This window comes from Coregonus clupeaformis, chromosome 34 (assembly GCF_020615455.1).
Source record: "Coregonus clupeaformis isolate EN_2021a chromosome 34, ASM2061545v1, whole genome shotgun sequence".
Classification (NCBI taxonomy): Eukaryota; Metazoa; Chordata; class Actinopteri; order Salmoniformes; family Salmonidae; genus Coregonus; species Coregonus clupeaformis.
This window is the reverse complement of record NC_059225.1, coordinates 18,297,661-18,320,428: the sequence shown is the minus strand read 5'-3', so window position 1 is coordinate 18,320,428 and position 22,768 is coordinate 18,297,661. Positions and strand designations below refer to the sequence as shown.

Genomic DNA, 22,768 nt, shown 5'->3' with positions numbered 1-22,768 from the left:
CCCTGTCTACAAGTTGTGTTCCTCTTGTGTTTCTGCATCATTTCACTTTGACTTATAAGAGCTTCGTGAGAGAGACTGCATACATTTTTTTATTCTAGCTAGAGACCACAACACAGGTAGGGAGGGAGAGGGGTGTAGTGATGGTTAGAGTGAAGAGAGAAAGGCATTCTGTTTCAATCACACATCTTGTAGTCTAGAGCAAGGGTTATGCCCACCTAGATGGATTGTAAGATATATAGTGCCTTCAGAAAGTATTCACACCCCTTCACTTTTTCCACACTTTCTTGCGTTACAGCCTGAATTAAAATTGATTACATTTGGATTTTATTTGTCACTGGCTTACACACAATACCTCATAATGTCAAAGTGGAATTATGTTTTTAGACATTTGTACAAATTAATAAAAAAGGAAAAGCTGAAATGTCTTGAGTCAATAAGTATTCAACCCCTTTGTTATGGCAAGCCTAAATACGTTAAGGATTAAAAAATGTGCTTAACAAGTCACATAATAAGTTGCATGGACTCATAATAGTGTTTAACATGATTTTTGAATGACTACCTCATCTCTGTACCCCACACATACAATTATCTGCAAGGTCCCTCAGTCGAGCAGAGAATTTCAAACACAGATTAAACCATAAAGACCAGGGAGGTTCTCCAATGCCTCGCAAAGAAGGGCACCTATTGGTAGATGGGTTAAAAAAAAGCAGGCATTGAATATCCCTTTGAGCATGGTGAAGTTATTAATTACACTTGGTGTATCAATACACCCAGTCACTAGAAAGATACAGGTGTCCGTCCTAACTCAGTTGCCGGAGAGGAAAGAAACCACTCAGGGATTTCACCATGAAGTCCAGGCCCAGCGCACGAGGGGGCAAAAGGGGGCAATGCCCCCTTGGTTGGAATATAGGGAGTTTTGTCTCCCTATTCTATCCCGCAATCTGCCCCCTCCGTCATGCCCAACCAATTTGTTCTGTATGCTTCATTCATGCAACTCCCTTGCACGCATCATACGTGCATCATACACATTTTACCAGTTGAAAAACAAAATCACTGCACAGCTGGATGGAATTTATCTAATGTTAACAGTTAGGTAGGTAGCTGATAGCATGATGGATGTTAGAAAGTGGCTTCGCCAGGGCACAACGGCAGCATCGGATCAAAGCGGCGGGGAGGGGGAGAAGCCTGCCACAGAGGCCAAGGCCGCTGAGCCGACGCTAATCACCGAGGCCAAGGCCGCCAAGCCCAGCAGCAAAGGCACCTGTGCAACCGTCTTGCAGCCTGGTGACATAGGAGGTAACCAACCCGAGGAGGGGCCTGCAGCCGCCAAGACCGAACCTAGCAGCGGCACCGCCAGCATATTACAAGCACCGCCAGCATATTACAAGCACCGACGCCTCTGTTAGTGCCTGATGACCTCAGTGCAGGTTTGTCTGGGGAAATACCGAACCAGCCTGTACTGTGGGAGAAAAATTTAATTTTGTAGCGCGTGGTTCAAAGGCAGAGAGTGGCTGGAATATTCCTGCAAGGCAGAATTATTGTTTGCTTTCCGTGATTGGAAATGCATTGTATTGTTATGGGGAAGTGTTATTACGGTAATTAGCAACTGTTTTGCATCGCATTGATAGGTATCGTGCATGTAGCTGTGTAGCGTTGTCATAACTTGCAATTTCTTGAGCTGGTTATGAATTGTCCATGTTTGTAAAGCGGTGCAGTAGCCTGTATTCTTGCGGCAAGACAGCCATGCGTGGCTGCAAATACATTGTGTGTAATTGTACTATTGATTAATATCCATCCTGTGTTATCATCAAGCAAAAATAGTTGTGCCCCCTTAGTCATTTCTGATGCCCCCTTGCCGAGTTAATCCTGCCGCCGGGCCTGATGAAGCCAACGGTGACTGACTTTAAAACAGTTAAAGAGTTTAATGGCTGTGACAGGAGAAAACTGAGGATGGATCAACAACATTGTAGTTACTCCACAATACTAACCTAATTGACAGAGTGAAAAGAAGGACGCCTGTACAGAATACAAATATTCCAAACATGGATCCTGTTTGCAACAAGGCACTAAAGTAATACTGCAAAAAAATTGGCAAAGCGATACACTTTTGGTCCTGAATACAAAGTGTTATGTTTGGTGCAAATCTAATACAAAATATTACTGAGTACCACTCTCCATATTTTCAAGCATAGTGGTGGCTGCATCATTTTATGGGTATACTTGTAATCTTTAAGGACTGGGGGGGGGTTTCAGGATAGTAAATAAACTAAATGGAGCCAAGCACAGGCAAAATCCTAGAGGAACACCTGGCTCAGTCTGCTTTCCACCAGACACTGAAGATTCATTCACCTTTCCGCAGGACAATAACCTGAAACACAAGGCCAAATCTACACTGAAGTTGCTTACCATAGAAGACAGTGAATGTTCCTGAGTAGCTGAGTTACATTTTTGACTTAAATCTGCTTGAAAATCTATGGCAAGACTTGAAAATGGTTGTCTAGCAATGATCAACAACCAATTTGACAGAGCTTGAAGAATTTTGAAAATAATAATGGGCAAATATTGTACAATCCAGGTGTGCAAAGCTCTTAGAGACTTACCCAGAAAGTCTCACATCTGTAATCGCTGCCAAAGGTGAATCTAACATGTATTGACTCAGGAGTGTGAATACTTATGTAAAGGAAATTTCTGTATTTCATTTTCCATACATTTGCTAAAATGTCTCAAAACATGTTTTTACTTTGTCATTAAGGGCTAGTGTCTGTAGAGAAAAAATCTATTTAAGCCATTTTGAATTCAGGAGGTAACACAACAAAATAAGTAAAGGAGTATGTATACTTTCTGAAGGCACTGTATCACAGTTTATAACATCGTGTTTACCTGTGTTGACTTGTGTTTACATCATGTTGACCTGTGTTTACCTGTGTTTAGTTGTGTTTACCTGTTTACATCATGCTGACTTGTGTTTACCTGTTTACATCATGTTTACCTGTGTTTACAACATGTTGACCTGTGTTTACCTGTTTACATCATGTTGACCTGTGTTTACAACATGTTGACCTGTGTTTTCCTGTTTACATCATGTTGACCTGTGTTTACCTGTTTACATCATGTTGACCTGTGTTTACAACATGTTTACCTGTGTTTACATCATGTTGACCTGTGTTGACCTGTTTACATCATGTTGACCTGTGTTGACCTGTTTACATCATGTTGACCTGTGTTTACCTGTTTACATCATGTTTACCTGTGTTTACATCATGTTTACCTGTGTTTACATCATGTTGACCTGTGTTGACCTGTTTAAATCATGTTGACCTGTGTTTACAACATGTTGACCTGTGTTTACCTGTTTACATCATGTTGACCTGTGTTTACAACATGTTTACCTGTGTTTACATCATGTTGACCTGTGTTGACCTGTTTACATCATGTTGACCTGTGTTGACCTGTTTACATCATGTTGACCTGTGTTTACCTGTTTACATCATGTTTACCTGTGTTTACCTGTTTACATCATGTTGACCTGTGTTGACCTGTTTACATCATGTTGACCTGTGTTTACAACATGTTTACCTGTGTTTACAACATGTTGACCTGTGTTGACCTGTTTACATCATGTTGACCTGTGTTGACCTGTTTACAGCATGTTGACCTGTGTTTACCTGTTTACATCATGCTGACCTGTGTTTACCTGTTTACATCATGTTTACTTGTGTTTATCTGTTTACATCATGTTAACCGGTGTTTACCTGTTTACATCAAGTTGACCTGTGTTTACATCATGTTTACCTGTGTTGACCTGTTCACATCATGTTTACCTGTGTTTACCTGTTTACATCAAGTTTACCTGTGTTTACCTGTTTACATCAAGTTTACCTGTGTTTACATCAAGTTTACCTATTTTTACATTATGTTTACCTGTGTTTACATCATGATTACCTGTGCTTACCTGTTTAACATAATGTTGGCCTGTGTCTACGTCAAGCTGACCTGTGTTTGCATCAAGTTGACCTGTGTTTACATAATGTTTACCTGTGTTTATTTCATGTTACCTGTGTCGCTGTCTCCAGGTGCGGGGGGCTGGTCTCCCCAGGACAGCGACAGCTATCCGTGGCTCCAGGTGGACCTGGGCAGCCGGAGACAGGTGGTTGCCGTGGCAACACAGGGCAGGTACAGCAGCTCTGATTGGACAACAAGGTACAGGCTGCTCTACAGCGACACGGGCAGAAACTGGAAGCCCTATCACCAGGACGGAAACATATGGGTAGGTAACACAAAACCAGTGTGTGTGTGTACTTGTATGTGCGTGTGTGTTTTCCTATGGGAATCAGCCAAATGACCTGATCATGGTTCTGTTGTGTGGAAACCCACCAGTGATAAATGTGTTCTGTTCCACTGGAGGGAACATCAAGCTGTTGTTTTTGTGTGCTGCGTCATCATCGTTTGAGACTCATTATTAATTCAACAGTGTTATGTTTCGGCCATTAAACCTGATCTATTGCTTTTAATATTTCTGCAAATTAAAAATTATTACACCATCTATCTTACATCGCTTGTGTAACTGTTTTTAAGGGATGTGACATCTATATTGGTTTTTAATTTAGCGCCGGTGTAAGTGTAAATATTACAGACTAAACTAATATTCATCTGATCATTTTCTCTAACCTTTCTCACACACACACACACACACACACACACACACACACACACGGCCACACACACACACACCACACACACACACTCAGTACAATACACCTACGTGAAAGACAGAACTTGGCAGAAAGGATGAGATTGTCTTGGATGGAGTTTCTGTTAAATCCTGTACCTCGCCAGGGCGAGAAAGTAAACTGCTATGTAAAAAGAAAGTATTCTCAAGGCAGGCTGCTGTATCCATGGTAGATAAGTCCTGTTTTCATTTCTGCACAATAGGATGAAGCTTAGACGAATATATTGGTTAAAGCTCCCGTCTGGCTAAAGAAGGGAACAAGACACAAAGAGCTCTACCCTGGAAGCATATGCTGAGAAGAGAGGGAGGGGGGTAAATAGGAAGTATGGAAGGGAGAGAGAGAGAGAGAGAGAGAGAGAGAGAGAGAGAGAGAGAGAGAGAGAGAGAGAGAGAGAGAGAGAGAGAGAGAGAGAGAGAGAGAGAGAGAGAGAGAGAGAGAGAGAGAGAGAGAGAGAGAGAGAGAGAGAGAGAGAGAGAGAGAGAGAGAGAGAGAGGAGAGAGAGAGAGAGAGAGAGAGAGAGAGAGAGAGAGAGAGAGAGAGAGAGAGAGAGATAGAATTTGGGGTAGGAGATGGATGGAGAGAAAGAGAGGTAAAAGTTTTAACCCGTCATAGAACTGCTACCAAGGACAAGTGTTCCTTGGGAAAAGACAGGGTTGTTCAGTCAAGCCCATCCCCACATATGTAGTACAGTATGTGATAAGTGATCTCTGCTCTCTGTATCTCTGCAGGCCTTCTCAGGCAACTCCAACACGGAGAGTGTGGTGCGACACGACCTGGCAAAAGGCATTGTGGGCCGTTTCCTGCGTTTCGTACCGCTGGACTGGAGTGGAGAGGGACGCATCGGCCTCCGCATAGAGGTCTACGGCTGTTCCTACTGTGAGTACACACACAGACACACACACACACAAACACACACAGACACCACACACACAAAGGTGACTCACTGGGTTTGAATCCTGGTCGTCTGTGTGCCACAAGACTGTGTTAGCCCACTGAGCTAAAGCCTAAGTGAAGTTTCTCACACAAGCCACCTCCATTACACACCGCCACACACCTCATAAGACCAATATAATCAGTAGGATGTTACAGCAATGTGTCCCTGAGTCTGAGTCTCATCTCTCACTAGAAATGTCATCAGCACTGGTCTTCATTATGAACTAATTACATCAACTACATAAATGAAGATGGAATTACATTTATGGACTGTCAAAACAGAACACACATGGACACACGCACACGCACACAGACATACACACACACACACACACCCTTATCCCCATTGGAGTTCACACACTCCAGACCCTTCTCTCTCATCCTGTTACGGACTGCTAAATTGATTTTGATAAGAAATGTTCAATTAAGACTTGGCATAAATTATCGCTATAAGTAACACGCGTACATTTCTCATTCCAGTGAAGTTATTACTTTTTTCTATTAGCTTCTCTGAACACACACACTCACACACACTCTGGCAGACATACAGGCACGTACACACACACACACACAGACATGGATATAATTATTGCTTGGATAACCTTATTAACTATTATGTATTGATTTATTTTTCACTCTTTATGTGGTGCGCACTGCACAGAACACCTGAAGAATTATCACTGAATATCCCAGTGAATTATTGTAATGTTTGTTTATGTGTCAATTAATCCCGTAAGGGATGGGTAGCCAACTGGCGAATTGACAAGAAAATAAAATGTAATTCATTCATTCGTTCACACACAAACAAACACGTTCTTTATTCTGATAAGACATAGTGAAAGGTTTTCATTTCTCTACTTCTTTAGTGTACATTAGTTTTAAGTTGAAAGGAGAAGACATTCTTTGATAGACAGCCTGGAGAGACAGGGACAATGTCAACAGGGATATGTGCTTCCTTTACTTGAGGGCTGCTGCTTGAAGTGATGATAACACAATATAACGATAAACACACAAACACACACCAACACACACACACATACTGGCACACACACACAAACACACACACACACACACAGTGCTTTAGCTTGTTTGTGGACCATTGAAGTGATGATAAGACGAATAGAATTCGATTCGGGCTGCTTCTCTAATGTTTGTGTTTGCTTGACAGATATGAGTGATGGTGGGGGTAAGGACACACACACACACTGCGTAGGGATATGTATCAGTCTCTTGTCTGTGTGTGAAAGCGGTTGGTGCATTCTGATTTTCCTGTCAGAGCACATCTCCCCGTCATTCATTCACTCAGCCAAAACATAATATCAGTCAATCAATCAATCAAATGTATTTATAAAGCCCTTTTTACATCAGCAGATGTCACAAAGTGCTATATAGAAATCCACCCTAAAACCCCAAACAGCAAGCAATGCAGATGTAGAAGCACGGTGGCTAGGAAAAACTCCCTAGAAAGGCAGAAACCTAGGAAGAAACCTAGAGAGGAACCAGGCTCTGAGGGGTGGCCAGTCCCCTTCTGGCTGTGCCAGGTGGAGATTATAACAGTACATGGCCATTAAGGCCAGATTTTTCTCCAAGATGTTCAAATGCTCATAGATTACCAGCAGGGTCAAATAATAATCACAGTGGTTGTAGAGGTTGCAACAGGTCAGTACCTCAGGAGTAAATGTCACTTGGCTTTTCATAGCCGGGCATTTAGAGGTTGAAATAGCAGGTGCGGAGAGAGAGAGCTGAAAACAACAGGTCTGGGACAAGGTAGCACGTCCGGTGAACAGGTCAGGGTTCCATAGCCGCAGCGGAAGAGTTGAAACTGGAGTACCAGCACGACCAGGTGGACTGGGGACAGCAAGGAGTCATCAGGCTCAGGTTCTCCTCTCATCATCCTTCCCTCTGTTCCTATCTCCCATTCACTTAGTCAACCAATAGACATTATCCCTCTCTCTCCCCCTCTCTCCCTCCTTCCATCATCCTTCCTTCAATCCCTACTTGCCATTAATTCACTCAAACTATCATATTGCTCCCTCCCTCCTCTCCCCTCATCCCTCTCTCTTTCTTCCCTAATTTTTTCCAACACAGCGTTAGAATGTTTCCTCTTTCTATGTCCTAACCCAGCAGGTTCCAGACCTGTTTCTGAGCTGTTCATTTATCCCATCCCATTAATGCATGGTAATTTATCCCATTAACTCTCCATTAAAGCAGCTTGCCATGGTCCTGTGTGTGTGTGTGTGTGTGTGTGTGTGTGTGTGTGTGTGTGTGTGTGTGTGTGTGTGTGTGTGTGTGTGTGTGTGTGTGTGTGTGTGTGTGTGTGTGTGTGTGCATGTGTGTGTGCATGTGTGTGTGCATGTGTGTGTGTGCGTGTGTGTGTGTGCGTGTGTGTGTGTGTGTGTGCGTGTGTGTGTGTGTGTGCGTGTGTGATCCAATCAGTTCTGAGCCCTCTTATCTAACCTTCTCCCTGTACTCTACCCGTCTGTGTCCGCTCAAATAGATATGGCAGTGACACACACACACACACATTCACACACTCACACACACACACCTCTCTCCCGTGTCCACTCAAACAGATGTGGTGATGATGATAATGAAATTTGAGCAGCAGTGAATTTTATCTAACCTCCCTCTCTTCTCTTCTCTCCACCTCTCATCTCCTATCCTCCGTCTCCACTTCTCTGTTACTCCTTTCAACTTCAACCCCCCTTCCCTCTCTCTCTCTCTCTTTCCCTCTCTCTCTCTTTCTCAGGGGCAGACGTAATAAACTTTGATGGACAGGGAGTTATATCTTACCGATTTAAGGTAAGAAATAAATCCTTCCTTTTTTATGTAGTCATGTCTGTCTCTGTTTACTTCCACTTAAGTCTTTGAGACCATATTCTTCCATTCCAGTCCTGGAGAGCTACTGGGGGCTACTGGGGTTTGCAGGCTTTAGTTCCAGCCCAGCACTAACATACCAGGACCGGAATTGAAGAAGTCTGTCAGTTATATTTAATCTGACTTATAAAATAAATACATTATTATTTGTAATATATAAAACATTGTTTCCAACCCCAGGTGAAGAAGATGAAGATTATAAAGGATGTGATCGCTCTGAAGTTTAAGACATCAGAAAGTGAAGGAGTCATTCTACATGGAGAGGGACAGCAAGGAGATTATATTACATTGGAGCTATGCAAGGCCAAACTACTGCTGCAGATTAACCTAGGTATAATACACACACACGCTCATGACACACACACACACACACACACACACACACACACACACACACACACACACACACACATGCACATATGCACACACAGACATGCACATATGCACACACACACACGTACACACACATACACATGCACACACACACACACACACACACACACACACACACACCACACATACACACACACTGTCCTGATGTGTGTTTAATCCTGTGATCTCCAGGCAGTAACCAGTACGGTTCGATCCTGGGCCACACCTCTGTGACGTCTGGAAGTCTATTGGATGATCACCACTGGCACTCTGTGGTGATTGAACGATACCGACGCAACGTTAACTTCACACTGGACACACACACACAACACTTCAGAACCAACGGAGAGTTTGACCATCTGGATCTAGACTACGAGGTAAGAAGCTAAAGAAACACACGCACACAGACACACACAGACACACATAATTGTTCCACTGCTTCAGAAGCCGCTGCAGACACATTGGCTACTTTATCTTTGTATGTAGAGGGTCTCTCAGTAATTCTCCCTCCCTCCCTCCCTCCCTCCCTCCCTCCCTCCCTGCAACCCTGCCTTTCTCTCCTCCCATCCTCTCCAGTCTAGACCAATAACAGCCATAATGTAAGACTAATTAACACTCTGTCCTGAGAGAGCACAGCAGTCAACTCACCCCTCCCTCCCCATGTTCCTCTGTCTCATCTCTGACTCACCCTTTTAACAACCTCCTCCGCTTGTCAGTGTCATACTGTCACTTCTTTCTCTCCACTTCTTCTTTCTACTGCATTCTCTTTTCTCCCTTTCTTCTTTCTCTCTCTCCCTCACTCTCTCTCTCCCTTACTCGCTCTCCCTTTCTTCTCTCTCTCCCTCCCTCAGTCTCTCTCTCCCTTTCTTCTCTCTCTCTCTCCCTCACTCTCTCTCCCTTACTCTCTCTCTCTCCCTCACCCCTCTCTCCCTTACTCTCTCTCTCCCTTTCCTCTCTCTCTCTCCCTCACTCTCTCCCTCTCCCTCACTCTCTCTCTCCCACTCTCTCTCTCCCTCCCTCACTCACTCTCTCTCTCTCTCTCCTTCCCTCCCTCCCTCACTCTCTCTCGCTCTCTCTCCCTCACTCACTCACTCACTCTCTCTCTCTCTCTCTCTCTCTCTCTCTCTCTCTCTCTCTCTCTCTCTCTCTCTCTCTCCTTACTCTCTCTCTCCTTACTCTCTCTCTCCTTACTCTCTCTCTCCCTTACTCTCTCTCCCTCACTCTCTTTCTCTCCCTCACTCTCTCTCTCTCTCCCTCACTCTCTCTCTCCCTCACTCCCTCTCTCCCTTACTCTCTCTCTCCCTTTCCTCCCTCTCTCTCTTTCATTTTTCCTCCAAGCGTCAGCTATAATTACCAGTGTGTGCGGTTCGATTTGTTTCCTGTACTTTGAGTAGTACTTGATACCAGAGGAAATTAGAGTTACACTCACTCATCAGGACTAATCCATATTAGACAATTAATGCTGGATGTTAATGCAATGAAACAGTACTGCACACTAATACCACTTACAACAGGAAATTGATTTTTAAATACCCAAGAAATATCATACAAACAAACGGATGTGCAACAAGCGAATGTGCATGCATATACACGTGGGTATAATGTGACGGTTGATGAGGATATTGGTAGTTGATTCATTGACTAACTGAGTCACTCCTGACAGCGTGACTGCTTTTACTCAGTGCAGAACTACCCAGTCAATCTTTTAAGCCCTTGGTGTGTCTGGTTAAAGCCTGGATTCCCTTGTACGCTCTTGGCTTTAATTAATATGGGTAGTGAAGCATCACAGTACACACACGTACACACACACACACACACACACACACACACTGAATGATGACACATGCAATAACATTTAAGGAGCACTAAGACAGTAAAGGAAAAACATAGAATCCCTCTTAGAAGACAGCATGTCAAAATGCTATTTTATACGTTGTTCTCTCCCTCTTTTTATGACTTATCTTATCTCTCTCCCTCTCTCTACTGTAGTTGAGTTTTGGTGGCATGCCCTACAGTGGTAAGCCAGTGGGAGATGGGATGAAGAATTTCAGAGGCTGTATGGAGAGCATCAACTACAACGGAGATAACATCACTGATCTGGCACGACGCAAGAAGCTAGACACTTCCAGCTTTGTAAGTTACACACACACACACACACACTGTCATGGTCTGTCTCTCTGTTTCTTTTTTTTCTGTCTCTCTGTCTCCATCTCTGTCTCCGTCCCTGTCATTGTCTCTGTCTTGTCCGTCTCTCTCTTGGTACAATACATTTTCATCTTACCTTCTTAACATAAGACTTGATGAAAGCAATCAGCTAATGATAATCACAAGTAATGATGAGCATCTTCTCTCTCTCTCTCTCTCTCTCTCTCTCTCTCTTTCTCTCTCTCCTTAGCGTAATCTGTCGTTCTCTTGCGTGGCGTCTCACTCCTTCACAGTTTTCTTCAACGCCACCAGCTTCTTGCAGCTCCCGGGAAGAGCCAATCAGGATGTAGTATCACTGGGTTTCCAATTCCGCACCTGGAACGCTGACGGACTCCTCCTCTTCAGTAACCTTGATGACGGAACACTTGAGATCGCCCTTGACGATGGGAAGGTTGGAGTTCACTTCAACGTGACGCAGACGAAGAACACCAGGATAGACATATCATTGGGTAGGAAGAGAACACACACAGACACACCCACCCATCACAGCCGTCTGTGTGTCTCCAATCCTGCCATCTTGGTAGCGATGATGGTTGCCTCTAACAACTAATGACTAATTAGCAATAATCAGATGGCATTATATCAAGGTCGTTCCTGTGGTTACGCCGCACGTTGTTTTGATGCTGTTGTCAAAGAGGAGACACTGATGGTCGCTAATTACATGATTGTGTGTGTAAAGTGTGCAAATATTATGTTTTTTTATACACTTGTCTGCCTTGTGAGGAGATACTTAAAAACGAAACACTAGAAACACAAGACTGCAAGGTTAACAAGGACACACTAAACCTTCCAACTCTGATGTGATCGATGAAATCTCCCTCCCTCTCTCTCTCTCTGTCTCTCTCTCTCTCTCAATTCAATTCAATAGACTTTATTGACAAGGCAAGTGAAATTACTTAAACTACTGGTCAAAAGTTTTAGAACACCTACTCATTCAAGGGTCTTTCTTTATTTTTACTATTTTCTACATTGTAGAATAATAGTGAAGACATCAAAACTATGAAATAACACATATGGAATCATGTAGTAACCAAAAAAGTGTTAAACAAATCCAAATATATTTTATATTTGAGATTCTTGAAATAGCCACCCTTTGCCTTCATGACAGCTTTGAACACTCTTGGCATTCTCTCAACCAGCTTCACCTGGAATGCTTTTCCAACAGTCTTGAAGGAGTTCCCACATATGCTGAGCACTTGTTGGCTGCTTTTCCTTCACTCTGCGGTCCGACTCATCCCAAGCCATCTCAATTTGGTTGAGGTCGGGGGATTGTGGAGGCCAGGTCATCTGATGCAGCACTCCATCACTCTCCTTCTTGGTAAAATAGCCCTTGCACAGCCTGGAGGTGTGTTGGGTCATTGTCCTGTTGAAAAACAAATGATAGTCCTACTAAGCCCAAACCAGATGGGATGGCATATCGCTGCAGAATGCTGTGGTAGCCATGCTGGTTAAGTGTGCCTTGAATTCTAAATAAATCACAGACAGTGTCACCAGCAAAGCACCCCCACACCATAACACCTCCTCCTCCAAGCTTTACGGTGGGAAATACACATGCGGAGGTCATCCGTTCACCCACTCCGCATCTCACAAAGACACAGCGGTTGGAACCAAAAATCTCCAATATGGACTTCAGACCAAAGGACAAATTTCCACCGGTCTAATGTCCATTGTTCGTGTTTCTTGGCCCAAGCAAGTCTCTTCTTATTATTGGTGTCCTTTAGTAGTGGTTTCTTTGCAGCAATTCAACCATGAAGGCCTGATTCACACAATCTCCTCTGAACAGTTGATGTTGAGATGTATCTGTTACTTGAACTCTTTGAAGCATTTATTTTGGCTGCAATTTCTGAGGTGCAGTTAACTCTAATGAACTTATCCTCTGCAGCATAGGCAACTGGGTCTTCCATTACTGTGGCGGTCCTCATGAGAGCCAGTTTCATCATAGCACCTGATGGTTTTTGCGACTGCACTTGAAGAAACTTTCAAAGTTCTTGGCATTTTCCGTATTGACTGACCTTCATGTCTTAAAGTAATGATGGACTGTCGTTTCTCTTTGCTTATTTGAGCTGTTCTTGACATAAGATGGACTTGGTCTTTTACCAAATAGGGCTATCTTCTGTATACCCCCCCTACCTTGTCACAACACAGCTGATTGGCTCAAACGCATTAAGAAGGAAAGAAATTCCACAAATTAACTTTTAAGAAGGCACACCTGTTAAATGAAATGCACATTCCAGGTGACTACCTCATGAAGCTGGTTGAGTGAATGCCAAGAGTGTGCAAAGCTGTCATCAAGGCAAAGGGTGGCTATTTGCAGAATCTCAAATATAAAATATATTTGGATTTGTTTAACACTTTTTTGGTTACTACATGATTCCATATGTGTTATTTCATAGTTTTGATGTCTAATAAAGAAAACACTTGAATGAGTAGGTGTTCTAAAACTTTTGACCGGTAGTGTACATTGTCAAAGTACACATATAACAACAGTGGTCGGACCAACAGCAATAATACAACCATTAAAGAAGAAAAAAATTATAGTAATGGAAATGGAATTAACATTAACAGCAACTACAACAACAATAGTAATAAAAATAAATAAAAACAATATTAGTAGGCCAGTCTCAACATGACTGAAAAGCCACATGGCAAGGTATGAAAGCTCCCCAAAATATTATTTTTACGTTTGCGCTTTTCACTGGCTGTGAAAGAGGCCACATATTTGGCTTTTCACCCAATAAATAATCCTATAGTTTGAAATTCTTTGTAATGAATGATCATTTTGGGAAAGAAAGATTCTCTTAGGTCTGAGTATTTGTCACAGTGTAATAGGAAATGCAGCTTTGTCTCCATCTCTCCCCGGGGGCAGAGTGAGCACAGCCTGTCCTCTCTGGGCAGCCAGGTTTTCCTGTGACGACCTGTCTCTATGGCCAGGCTGTGCTCACTGAGTCTACATAGTTAGTGTTTTCCTCAGTTTTCTATCAGGCACGGTGGTCAGATCGTCATCACTGTGTACCGTCTGTTTAGAGCCAAATAGCATTAAATTGTACTTATATTTTTTGTGGTCTTTCCAATAGGTTATATATTTTTATTTTTGCTTTGTGATAATTTGGTTGGGCCAGATTTTCTCAGTGCTGTCCTGAGGCTCTATGGGCTTGGTTTGGGTTAGTGAACTGAGCCTCAGAACCAGCTGGACGAGGGGTCTCTTCTCTTGTTTCATCTGTTGACATTGCAGGGCTGTGTGATGAAATGTTTTGGGTTCACTTGTTTTTAGATGGTTGTAAAATTGTATGGCTCTTTTTTCAATTCGAATAAGGAGGGTGTATTGGCCCAATTCTGCTCTACATGCGTTATTTGGAGTTTGTCTCTGCACTTGCAATATACTCTTGCAAAACTCTGCATGCAGTATTTCAATTGGATGTTTGTCCCATTAAGTAAACACAATATTGGAGAGTGGACCCCATATTTCACTGCCATATTGAGCAATTGGTTCTATAACTGATAGATTTTTCTTTTGCCAGTCCTAATTGGAATTTCGATTTTAATGTTCCTTACAATGGCATAGAATGCTCTTCTTGCTTTGTCTCTCAGCTCATTCACAGCCATGCGAAAGCTACCTGTGTTGCTGATATTTAGTCCTAGATATGTGTAGTGTCCAAATAGAATTTGTATTTGTGGTCCTGATATCCGGACCTCTTGTCACGCCCTGGCTCTAGGGACTCTTTTAAGTTGAGCCAGGGTGTGTAGAGTTTATGTTTTGTGCTCGTTGTGTCTAGTCTAGTTTTGTATATCTATGTTGGCATGAGTGGTTCTCAATCAGAGGCAACGAGTATCAGCTGTTGCTGGTTGTCTCTGATTGGGAACCATATTTAGTCAGGTGGTTTTCCCACAGTGTTTGTGGGATCTTGTTCCGTGTTGGTTTGTGGTTTGCACCTGTGGACGTCACGTATCGATTTGTTGTTTTGTTCGTGTATCATTTAATAAATAAGTATGTTCACCTTCCACGCTGCGCCTTGGTCCTCTATATCCGACGATCGTGACACCTCTTTTGGAACATCATTATATTTGTGTTTTTTTAGGTTGACTGTCAGAGCCCAGGTCTGGCTGCAGATGACCTCTCCTTAGTGGGAGACAGCAGCACCAGGTCATCTGCGTACAGCAGACACTTGATTTCAGTGTTGTGTAAGGTGAGACCAGGTGCTGCAGATTCTTCTAATGTTTTTGCCAATTCATTAATGTAGTTTTAAAATAATTGAGCAGCTCCACATCCCTGAGAGAAGAAGTCTGTTTGCTTGTTGCCAATTTTAACCACATTTGTTTTTAGTGATCCAAATGCTTTCTTGAAGTCTACAAAATATCAGTAGATTTTGCCTTTGTTTTGGTTGACTTGTTTGTCAGTTAGTGTGGAGGGTATAAATGTGCAGTGGCGTGTATTCATGGATGCCAAGGGAAGTGTCATGACTGTCCTGTGTGAGGATCTAAGGCTTCAGATCAGCTTGGCAATGGCTGACAATAACCAGACCCTCTCTCACCCACAGAAGAGGGCTGGTTTTGACACCTCACACCCGGTCATAAATTAGGCAGGAGGGGAATCTCTCTCTTGCTCTCCAGTATTGATTGGAATGTCCCTTTGTCTCCAGAAGACTTTTGCCGCAAAAACTCTAACATCCAAAAAGTGAATACTGGATCTATATTTCTATGATAAGAATGTGGGGAATGGTCAATGGGGACCTACAGAATAATCAGGTCATGTTGTTTGTTATTTTGTGATGTCATTAAAACTCTACTTGAACAGTATACACACTTTATCTGTCAAGTTTTCATCCAATACGTTGTGTATATAATATGGACAATTATGAGAGTATTTTTGTTAAGATAGGAAGGTGATTTTAGTTTCTAACATTTTACATTACATTTTAGTCATTTAGCAGACGCTCTTATCCAGAGCGACTTACAGTTAGTGAGTGCATACATATATATTTTTTTTCATACCCCCCGTGGGAATCAAAGCCACAACCCTGGCGTTGCAAACGCCATGCTCTACCAACTGAGCTACATCCCTGCCAGCCATTCCCTCCCCTACCCTGGACGACGCTGGGCCAATTGTGCGCCGCCCCATGGGTCTCCCGGTCGCGGCCAGGATCTCTAGTGGCACAGCTAGCACTGCAATGCAGTGCCTTAGACCACTGCGCCACTCGGGAGTTGACTAACAAGATCATAGTTTTTGATGATGCTTTGTACCAGTAAGTAGCCACGCCCCGAGTGAGCTCAGAGATCGTGCCAGCCTGATGGAACGCCCCTTTTACCCAGAGTGCATGAAAGGCTAGGTAACGAAATTAACATTAGACCAGAAAGATGTGAGACGGTGGTCTACACGTCTGAAAATGGTTGGAACGTTGAACCTCAACACGAGGTGAAGAAAATCAACTCCCAGACTAAACCTGAACATTGCCAGTCTGCAGCTGTGCGTGTAAAAGTGGTCCAAACTCTGACTATCCACACGAGCTAAGTAGTTGTTCTATTTGAACACTCCGATACAAGACCAGGACAACTAAGAAGAAGGACATTGTGACCTCTGGTGGACAACCAGAGCCTTACACCAACCGACCCCTTCCCCATAGAAGGATTGATTGGTTTCAACAGAGATAGACGACGAACAAAGACATCCACACGTAAATACATTCTTATTCCAAACGGGCGGTGGTTCGTGAGCAAAGTATTATGATTCATTATGATTAACAAAATGAATATTACAGGCCTCTCTCATCTTTTTAAGTGGGAGAACTTGCACAATTGGTGGCTGACTAAATACTTTTTCCCCCCACTGTATTAGGTGTGTATGTTATTCTGTGTTATTATTTAGTTAGCTAGTAAATTAATAATTAAGCCAATTTGTGAGTGCTGAATCATAAGTAAAGCTGGGGTTCGTGCAGATCCAAGAAGCCTACGACCGTTCAGAATAAGACTGATAAGAGGATACGTTGACTGTATTATACATATTAATAGGTAAAGACCTTTAGAGTTTAATTCGGGAGATGGTAACTCGTTAAACAACTTCTTCCGTGGTGCCCCAAATCCTAATGAGTTAATTGTTACATGATTAATTTCATCGAGTAACAATTAAACGTAGTCAAATTTACCTAGAATTTTTTTTAAATATACACCACCGTTCAAAAGTTTGGGGTCACTTAGAAATGTCCTTGTTTTCTAAAGAAAATCAATTTTTTGTCCATTAAAATAACATCAAATTAATCCGAAATACAGTGTAGACATTGTTAATGTTGTAAATGGCTATTGTAGCTGGAAAATGCAGATTTTTAATGGAATATCTACATAGGCATACATAGGTTCAATATCAGCAACCATCAGTCCTGTGTTCCAATGGAACATTGTGTTTGCTAATCCAAGTTTATCATTTTAAAAGGCTAATTGATCATTAGAAAACCATTTTGCAATTATGTTAGCACAGCTGAAAACTGTTGTGCTGATTAAAGAAGCAATAAAACTGGCCTTCTTGAGACTAGTTGAGTATCTGGAGCATCAGCAATTGTGTGTTCGATTACAGGCTCAAAATGGCCAGAAACAAATAACTTTCTTATGAAACTTGTCAGTCTATTCTTGTTCTGAGAAATGAAGGCTGTTCCATGTGAAAAATTGCCAAGAAACTGAAGATCTCGTACAACGCTGTGTACTACTCCCTTCACAGAACAGCGCAAACTGGCTCTAACTAGAATAGAAAGAGGAGTGGGAGGCCCTGGTGCACAACTGAGCAAGAGGACAAATACATTAGAGTGTCTAGTTTGAGAAAAAGACACCTCACAGGTCCTCAACTGGCAGCTTCATTAAATAGTCAACAGTGAAGAGGCGACTCCGGGATGCTGACCTTCTAGGCAAAGTTGCAAAGAAAAAGCCATATCGCAGACTGGCCAATAAAAAGAAAAGATTAAGATGGGCAGTCTGAGATATGGCTGTTAGTCCAGTCCCTAGTGGACTGGACTAACAATAGCATGAATGCTTGGAAGGGAGAGACAGAGATTCAAACTGTAGTTGATACTTTGGAAACTACGCTCACGGAAATACAAATGTTTAGCACCCGCTTATTCGGATTAAAAATGCAACATGTATTTACGTGTAGCTATCCTTGATAGTTGAGTTGATGATGTAGGACTCTGGTTTGCCCACCAGAGATCCCAATGTCCTTGGTAGAGTTTCTGGTCGTAGTGGTGGTTAGAATGGTTATTTCAGCGTACCCTGTAGTTTGTAGAGTTGATCTGTTAGAATAGATACTTCAGATGTACCAACGGTTGTCTGAGAGGGATTGTCCTTCCCAACTCATGTCTTTAGTGAAAGTTCTCTAAACGACTATACATGTCAGCTGCAGACTGGTAATGCTAAGGTCTAGTGCGTTGTCTTCTTCTTCACCTCGTGTAGAGGATGAGAGTTTCAGAGTTTCACCATTTTGCCATATTCAGCTCGCGCTGCATGTCGGCTGGTCTGTATAGTTTTACCATTTTGTAACGTTTAGCTCACGCTTCACGTCTGCTGGTCTGTAGAGTGTCAACCATTTTAAGCCGTGGGGCTTCCTGGTCTTCTTGGTCTAACCATTTTAAGCCGTGTAGCTTCAGCTTCACACTTCCTGGTCTGGTAGAAATTCAACCATTTGCAACATCCGGCTTATACCGTAATCTGCTTGGTCTGTTGTTAATTTGTTTTTCAAGGCTTTTATGCCCTCGGGGTAAAAGGGGCGTTCCATCATGTTTGTGCTGATCTGGGCATGGCCACTGACTGAGAACAAATCAATATGGAAAACAATCATCTCATCTAGAATGTTAAAATCACATTGTTATCCTCACAAAAGTATTATTATACTTAATCATTCATTTTATACAACAATTAAATGCAAACCTCATAACTGGGACGTGTACACCCCCAGAGATACAGTTATGTTGTTCCACCGTCTTTAATGACATCACAACATAGTAACACATTTGACATGAGTGTTCTTTAAGTCCCCACAGACCATTTCCCACATTCTTTGAAGTAGGAATATTGTTTCATTATCCACTTTTGGATGTTGGAGTCTTGGCGGGAAGACATCCTTTGTTCCACAGGGAAATACCCTCTCCCAATACTGCATGGCATGGAAAATAAAGTTTCTTCAAGGAATTTACGACCGGTCATAAAACTGGCCCCAAGGAGAGGGGGTGTTCAAACCTTTGCCTAGCCGGCATCTTTGATCCTCAACCCATGAGGGCAAGTCATGACAGTCCCCCTCTGGTGGTTCAATCTTGGTATTATTCTGCAAGTTGCAACCCACCAAAAACATGACCACGGGATGTCCTGGTTATGGATCATCGTTGCAGTCCCCCTCTGGTGGTTTACCTTGGGAGGATCTCTGCAAGCTGCAGGCCACCACAAGAATGGGGATGTCCTGGTTGGGGATCGCCATTGCGGACCCATTGTCTGGTCGTCCAGGCTGGTCGATCTTTGCAGTACCTTCGGCAGATGTTAACAACTTTTACACACTCACAAAATACATAATTACATTTCTTTCCCAAATGAGCGGCGTTGTGAAACTAACTGATGGTTGTATGGGGAACTTGTTTATGGCTCTATCACTTACTAAGTGTCAGAGAAAATGAATAAAAGCATAAACAAAAGAGATACAAAATATAGTTACCACACCTTAATCATCTAATTGGACTGTATTCTATATACGTCCATGGTCTTGGCTAAATGACTATCATGGCATTGTCTCTAATGTCATGTCTAGAGTTTTCCTACTTAGTGGTGTGTTGCTTAGGCACTATCCTAAGTTGATAACTACATGATAAGTCTATAGTTGTAAGGCACTAGCTTCAGACAGTCTACAGGGATGACCTATGGACTTCTGGGGAGAAACTTGTGAGTACGGTAGCTGTAGAATCAAAGGCCTCAGGGTAAATTTTCAACCTTACCAAGGCTGACCCTTAAGTGATCCAAGCATAAATTCTCATTGAATGTGCATTTATGCTTACACAAGCACGCATGCCAAGGGAAAGAAAACCAGGTATCCTGGTAGGCTGCGAACTGTTCAGAATGAGTGTGACGTAATCAGATCATTGTCATGTCAATGCCTGGAGGTCAGTTAGAATTGGTGTCGAGGGAACCTGTAGTGGTTTTACGACAGGTCATGATGTCTTACACCATTGTAGTGGCGATAGGTATGAAGGAGTCTATTTCATAGCTATATTATCCACGGAGGAGCTAACCTCACGACGGATGTACTCTATAAGCACTGAACCAGTCGTATGCGGTGTGATCATGGTTCATGACTTCTAATAACTTTCCTCCTGAATGGAGTTGTCTATTTATTAGTGGCATGTGTGTTAACCATCAGAAGAGTGTTTTGGGAAATTCCCTTCTATGTGTTGCAATCTGAGTGACTACTAACTCCTCTGTCGCTGTTGTCAAGGGCCATTTGACTTGTTAGGTCTCTGACCTTCTTACTGATTGTAGCTGGACTGACTGTTGCTGGCATTGGTACTGTTACTCAAGGGGACCAGCTATCTTACAGATGTATTCTGAAATATTACCCTACCGTAATACCTGATTAGAGCATTTTACTAGTTGCATTGTAGTTGAACTACACATGGCAAGGAATTATTATCGTTGCCATTTGTTTTGGAGGTGGAAAGTCCACTGGACTTCTTTTACGACCAGTGTGGTACACCTCAGTGATATCTCAGATGTGTTCTAAGGTTATCCCCATCGAGGGGCTTGTCCGTTCCTCAATGTTCTCATGGGGAAGTTGCACATAGTCTCGACCCCCCCACCGGCCTCAACGAGGCTCATCATGGGTCTGGGCTAGTATTCCCCCCGTTGTGTCTTGGGACCCCCCCACTAGCGGTGGGTGTTGGTGTCCGAGAATGTGACAAACGTTTAGCTGGGTTCAAAGCCCTTTTGAGATCATTGAACAAGGTTTGAGAGATGAGCGATATTGACGAGCCCGAATCAATTAGCACATGACAGGTTAAGCAGTCCTCCAGGACTGTTTCCAGGTATGGGCTGTTTGAGTCACGTTTTGTGGTCATATTCCCCACAAAGTGGAGTGGTCGTTCGCAACGACGTGATGTGTCATTTCTGTTCACGGTGAAAACAGATTGGGGAATATTGGCTCTTGCGATGTGTTTGACCTTTTTCTTCGCAACATTTGTATCAGCGACAATAGACAAAGCTTGTGGGCTTGTGTCTTGATCGAGCAGCCCTGGATAGGGTCTCAAGTGAGAGTGGGAGTAATTTGATTGTTGACGTCCTTGCTAAGGGTGTTAATGCTGGCGGACCTGTTGTCCGGCAATTCCATGTCTAGTCATAGTGACTTGTCTTTTTCATGTTTATCAAATTCTTTTAGCAGAGCTTTTAGCGAGTATTGGCGTATGCTTCTGTTGTCATTGAACCCTTTTTCACTCTTGTTACCCTTGTGCTCTGACACTTTGGGTGGATTGGGTGCAGGAATGTAGCAATCCGGTCGATTGTATCGGTAGTCGTTTTGCTGGCGACGTACTTTACAGTTATTTCGACCGTGGTGGGTATTGGTATCGTGGTTTCGTGGTAGACACCGTTGTTTTGCGTCATCTCTTGACGCTTCAATACCTGATAATGCACCCTCTAACTGGAGTCAGTGCTCCTGTTCAAACTCCAAAATCGAGATGTCAGGGCTCTTAGTGCTGCGCAGTTTTGATGCCTCAAAAGCTGTGCTCGCAAGCTCTCTGAGTTCTGAGATTGGCAAACCAATGTGGGCTGTAGGACCCAAGTAGGTAATGAAGGTGGGATACATGTTCGACATAATTTTTTTGAATGGTAATAGCTCTTCCACTCCGGTTTCAGTGAGTAGGCCAAAGTAAGCTGAACGAATCCTATGATAGTAAGCTTGTGGGTGTTCATTCCGAGCTTGTTTGACAGTGTTAGGCAGCGAGCTGTCGTGTTTGTGAGTCGCAGAACCACTGAATTCTATTTTCAAAGCTGTGGCAAGATTAGCGTAGTCATTTTGCACGTGTTGCTGTTGGAGACGAATGAACCTTGTCACGTGTCTATTCGACGTTCTCTTCAACAAGTAAAGCCTGTCAGCACCCGTAGCATTTGGGTAGCCATCCAAGGCGTCCTCTATGTCTGCTAGCAACGTCTCAGTGTCGTTTGGCTTACCTGGAACGGGGTCAAAGGTGCAGAAGTTTTTGACGAGTTTGTCAAGGCGTTCCGTGCCAAGTGCGCGGGGATGGTTAACTTCATCCTGTGGGCAATTGTGGGCCGAAAGGCCAAGAGGAGAAGCGAAGCTTTGGCTTTGTTTGCGAGGAAGCACCATATTACCCTGTGCCGAATGGCCAAGAGGGGAAGACTGAGGGACATCTGCGAGTGGCAAAGTCTGAAACCTTCTGTCGTCTTCACTCCTTTGTTTACCGAGCTCCGATTGCGAGCTTGGTTGCTTGACTGGGTAGGTACGCTGTAGCGCGTGACTGTTATGGAATTCCTCCAGATGGCACCTAAGGGTGGTATTCTGCTGCATAGCAGAGTCCACTTGGGCGCTTAGTTCATTAACTGATCGTCTTTGGTGTGCAGCATTTGGACTAGAACATTATTGCTTTGAGTAACGTTAATCAAAACTGCATGTATGTTATCAA

At 43.1% G+C, this 22,768-nt stretch overlaps 1 protein-coding gene across 1 annotated transcript in view; it reads left to right on the top strand.

The window, feature by feature from the left end:
- cntnap2a (contactin associated protein 2a) overlaps positions 1–22,768 on the top strand; it is a 195,564-nt gene that overhangs the window by 24,325 nt on the left and 148,471 nt on the right. Inside the window, exons 4-10 of the mRNA XM_045210319.1 lie at positions 4,074–4,267; positions 5,459–5,606; positions 8,413–8,465; positions 8,721–8,871; positions 9,105–9,289; positions 10,902–11,045; positions 11,308–11,566. Coding sequence (XP_045066254.1) covers positions 4,074–4,267; positions 5,459–5,606; positions 8,413–8,465; positions 8,721–8,871; positions 9,105–9,289; positions 10,902–11,045; positions 11,308–11,566 — 1,134 coding nt within the window. The remainder of the gene's footprint in view (positions 1–4,073; positions 4,268–5,458; positions 5,607–8,412; positions 8,466–8,720; positions 8,872–9,104; positions 9,290–10,901; positions 11,046–11,307; positions 11,567–22,768) is intronic.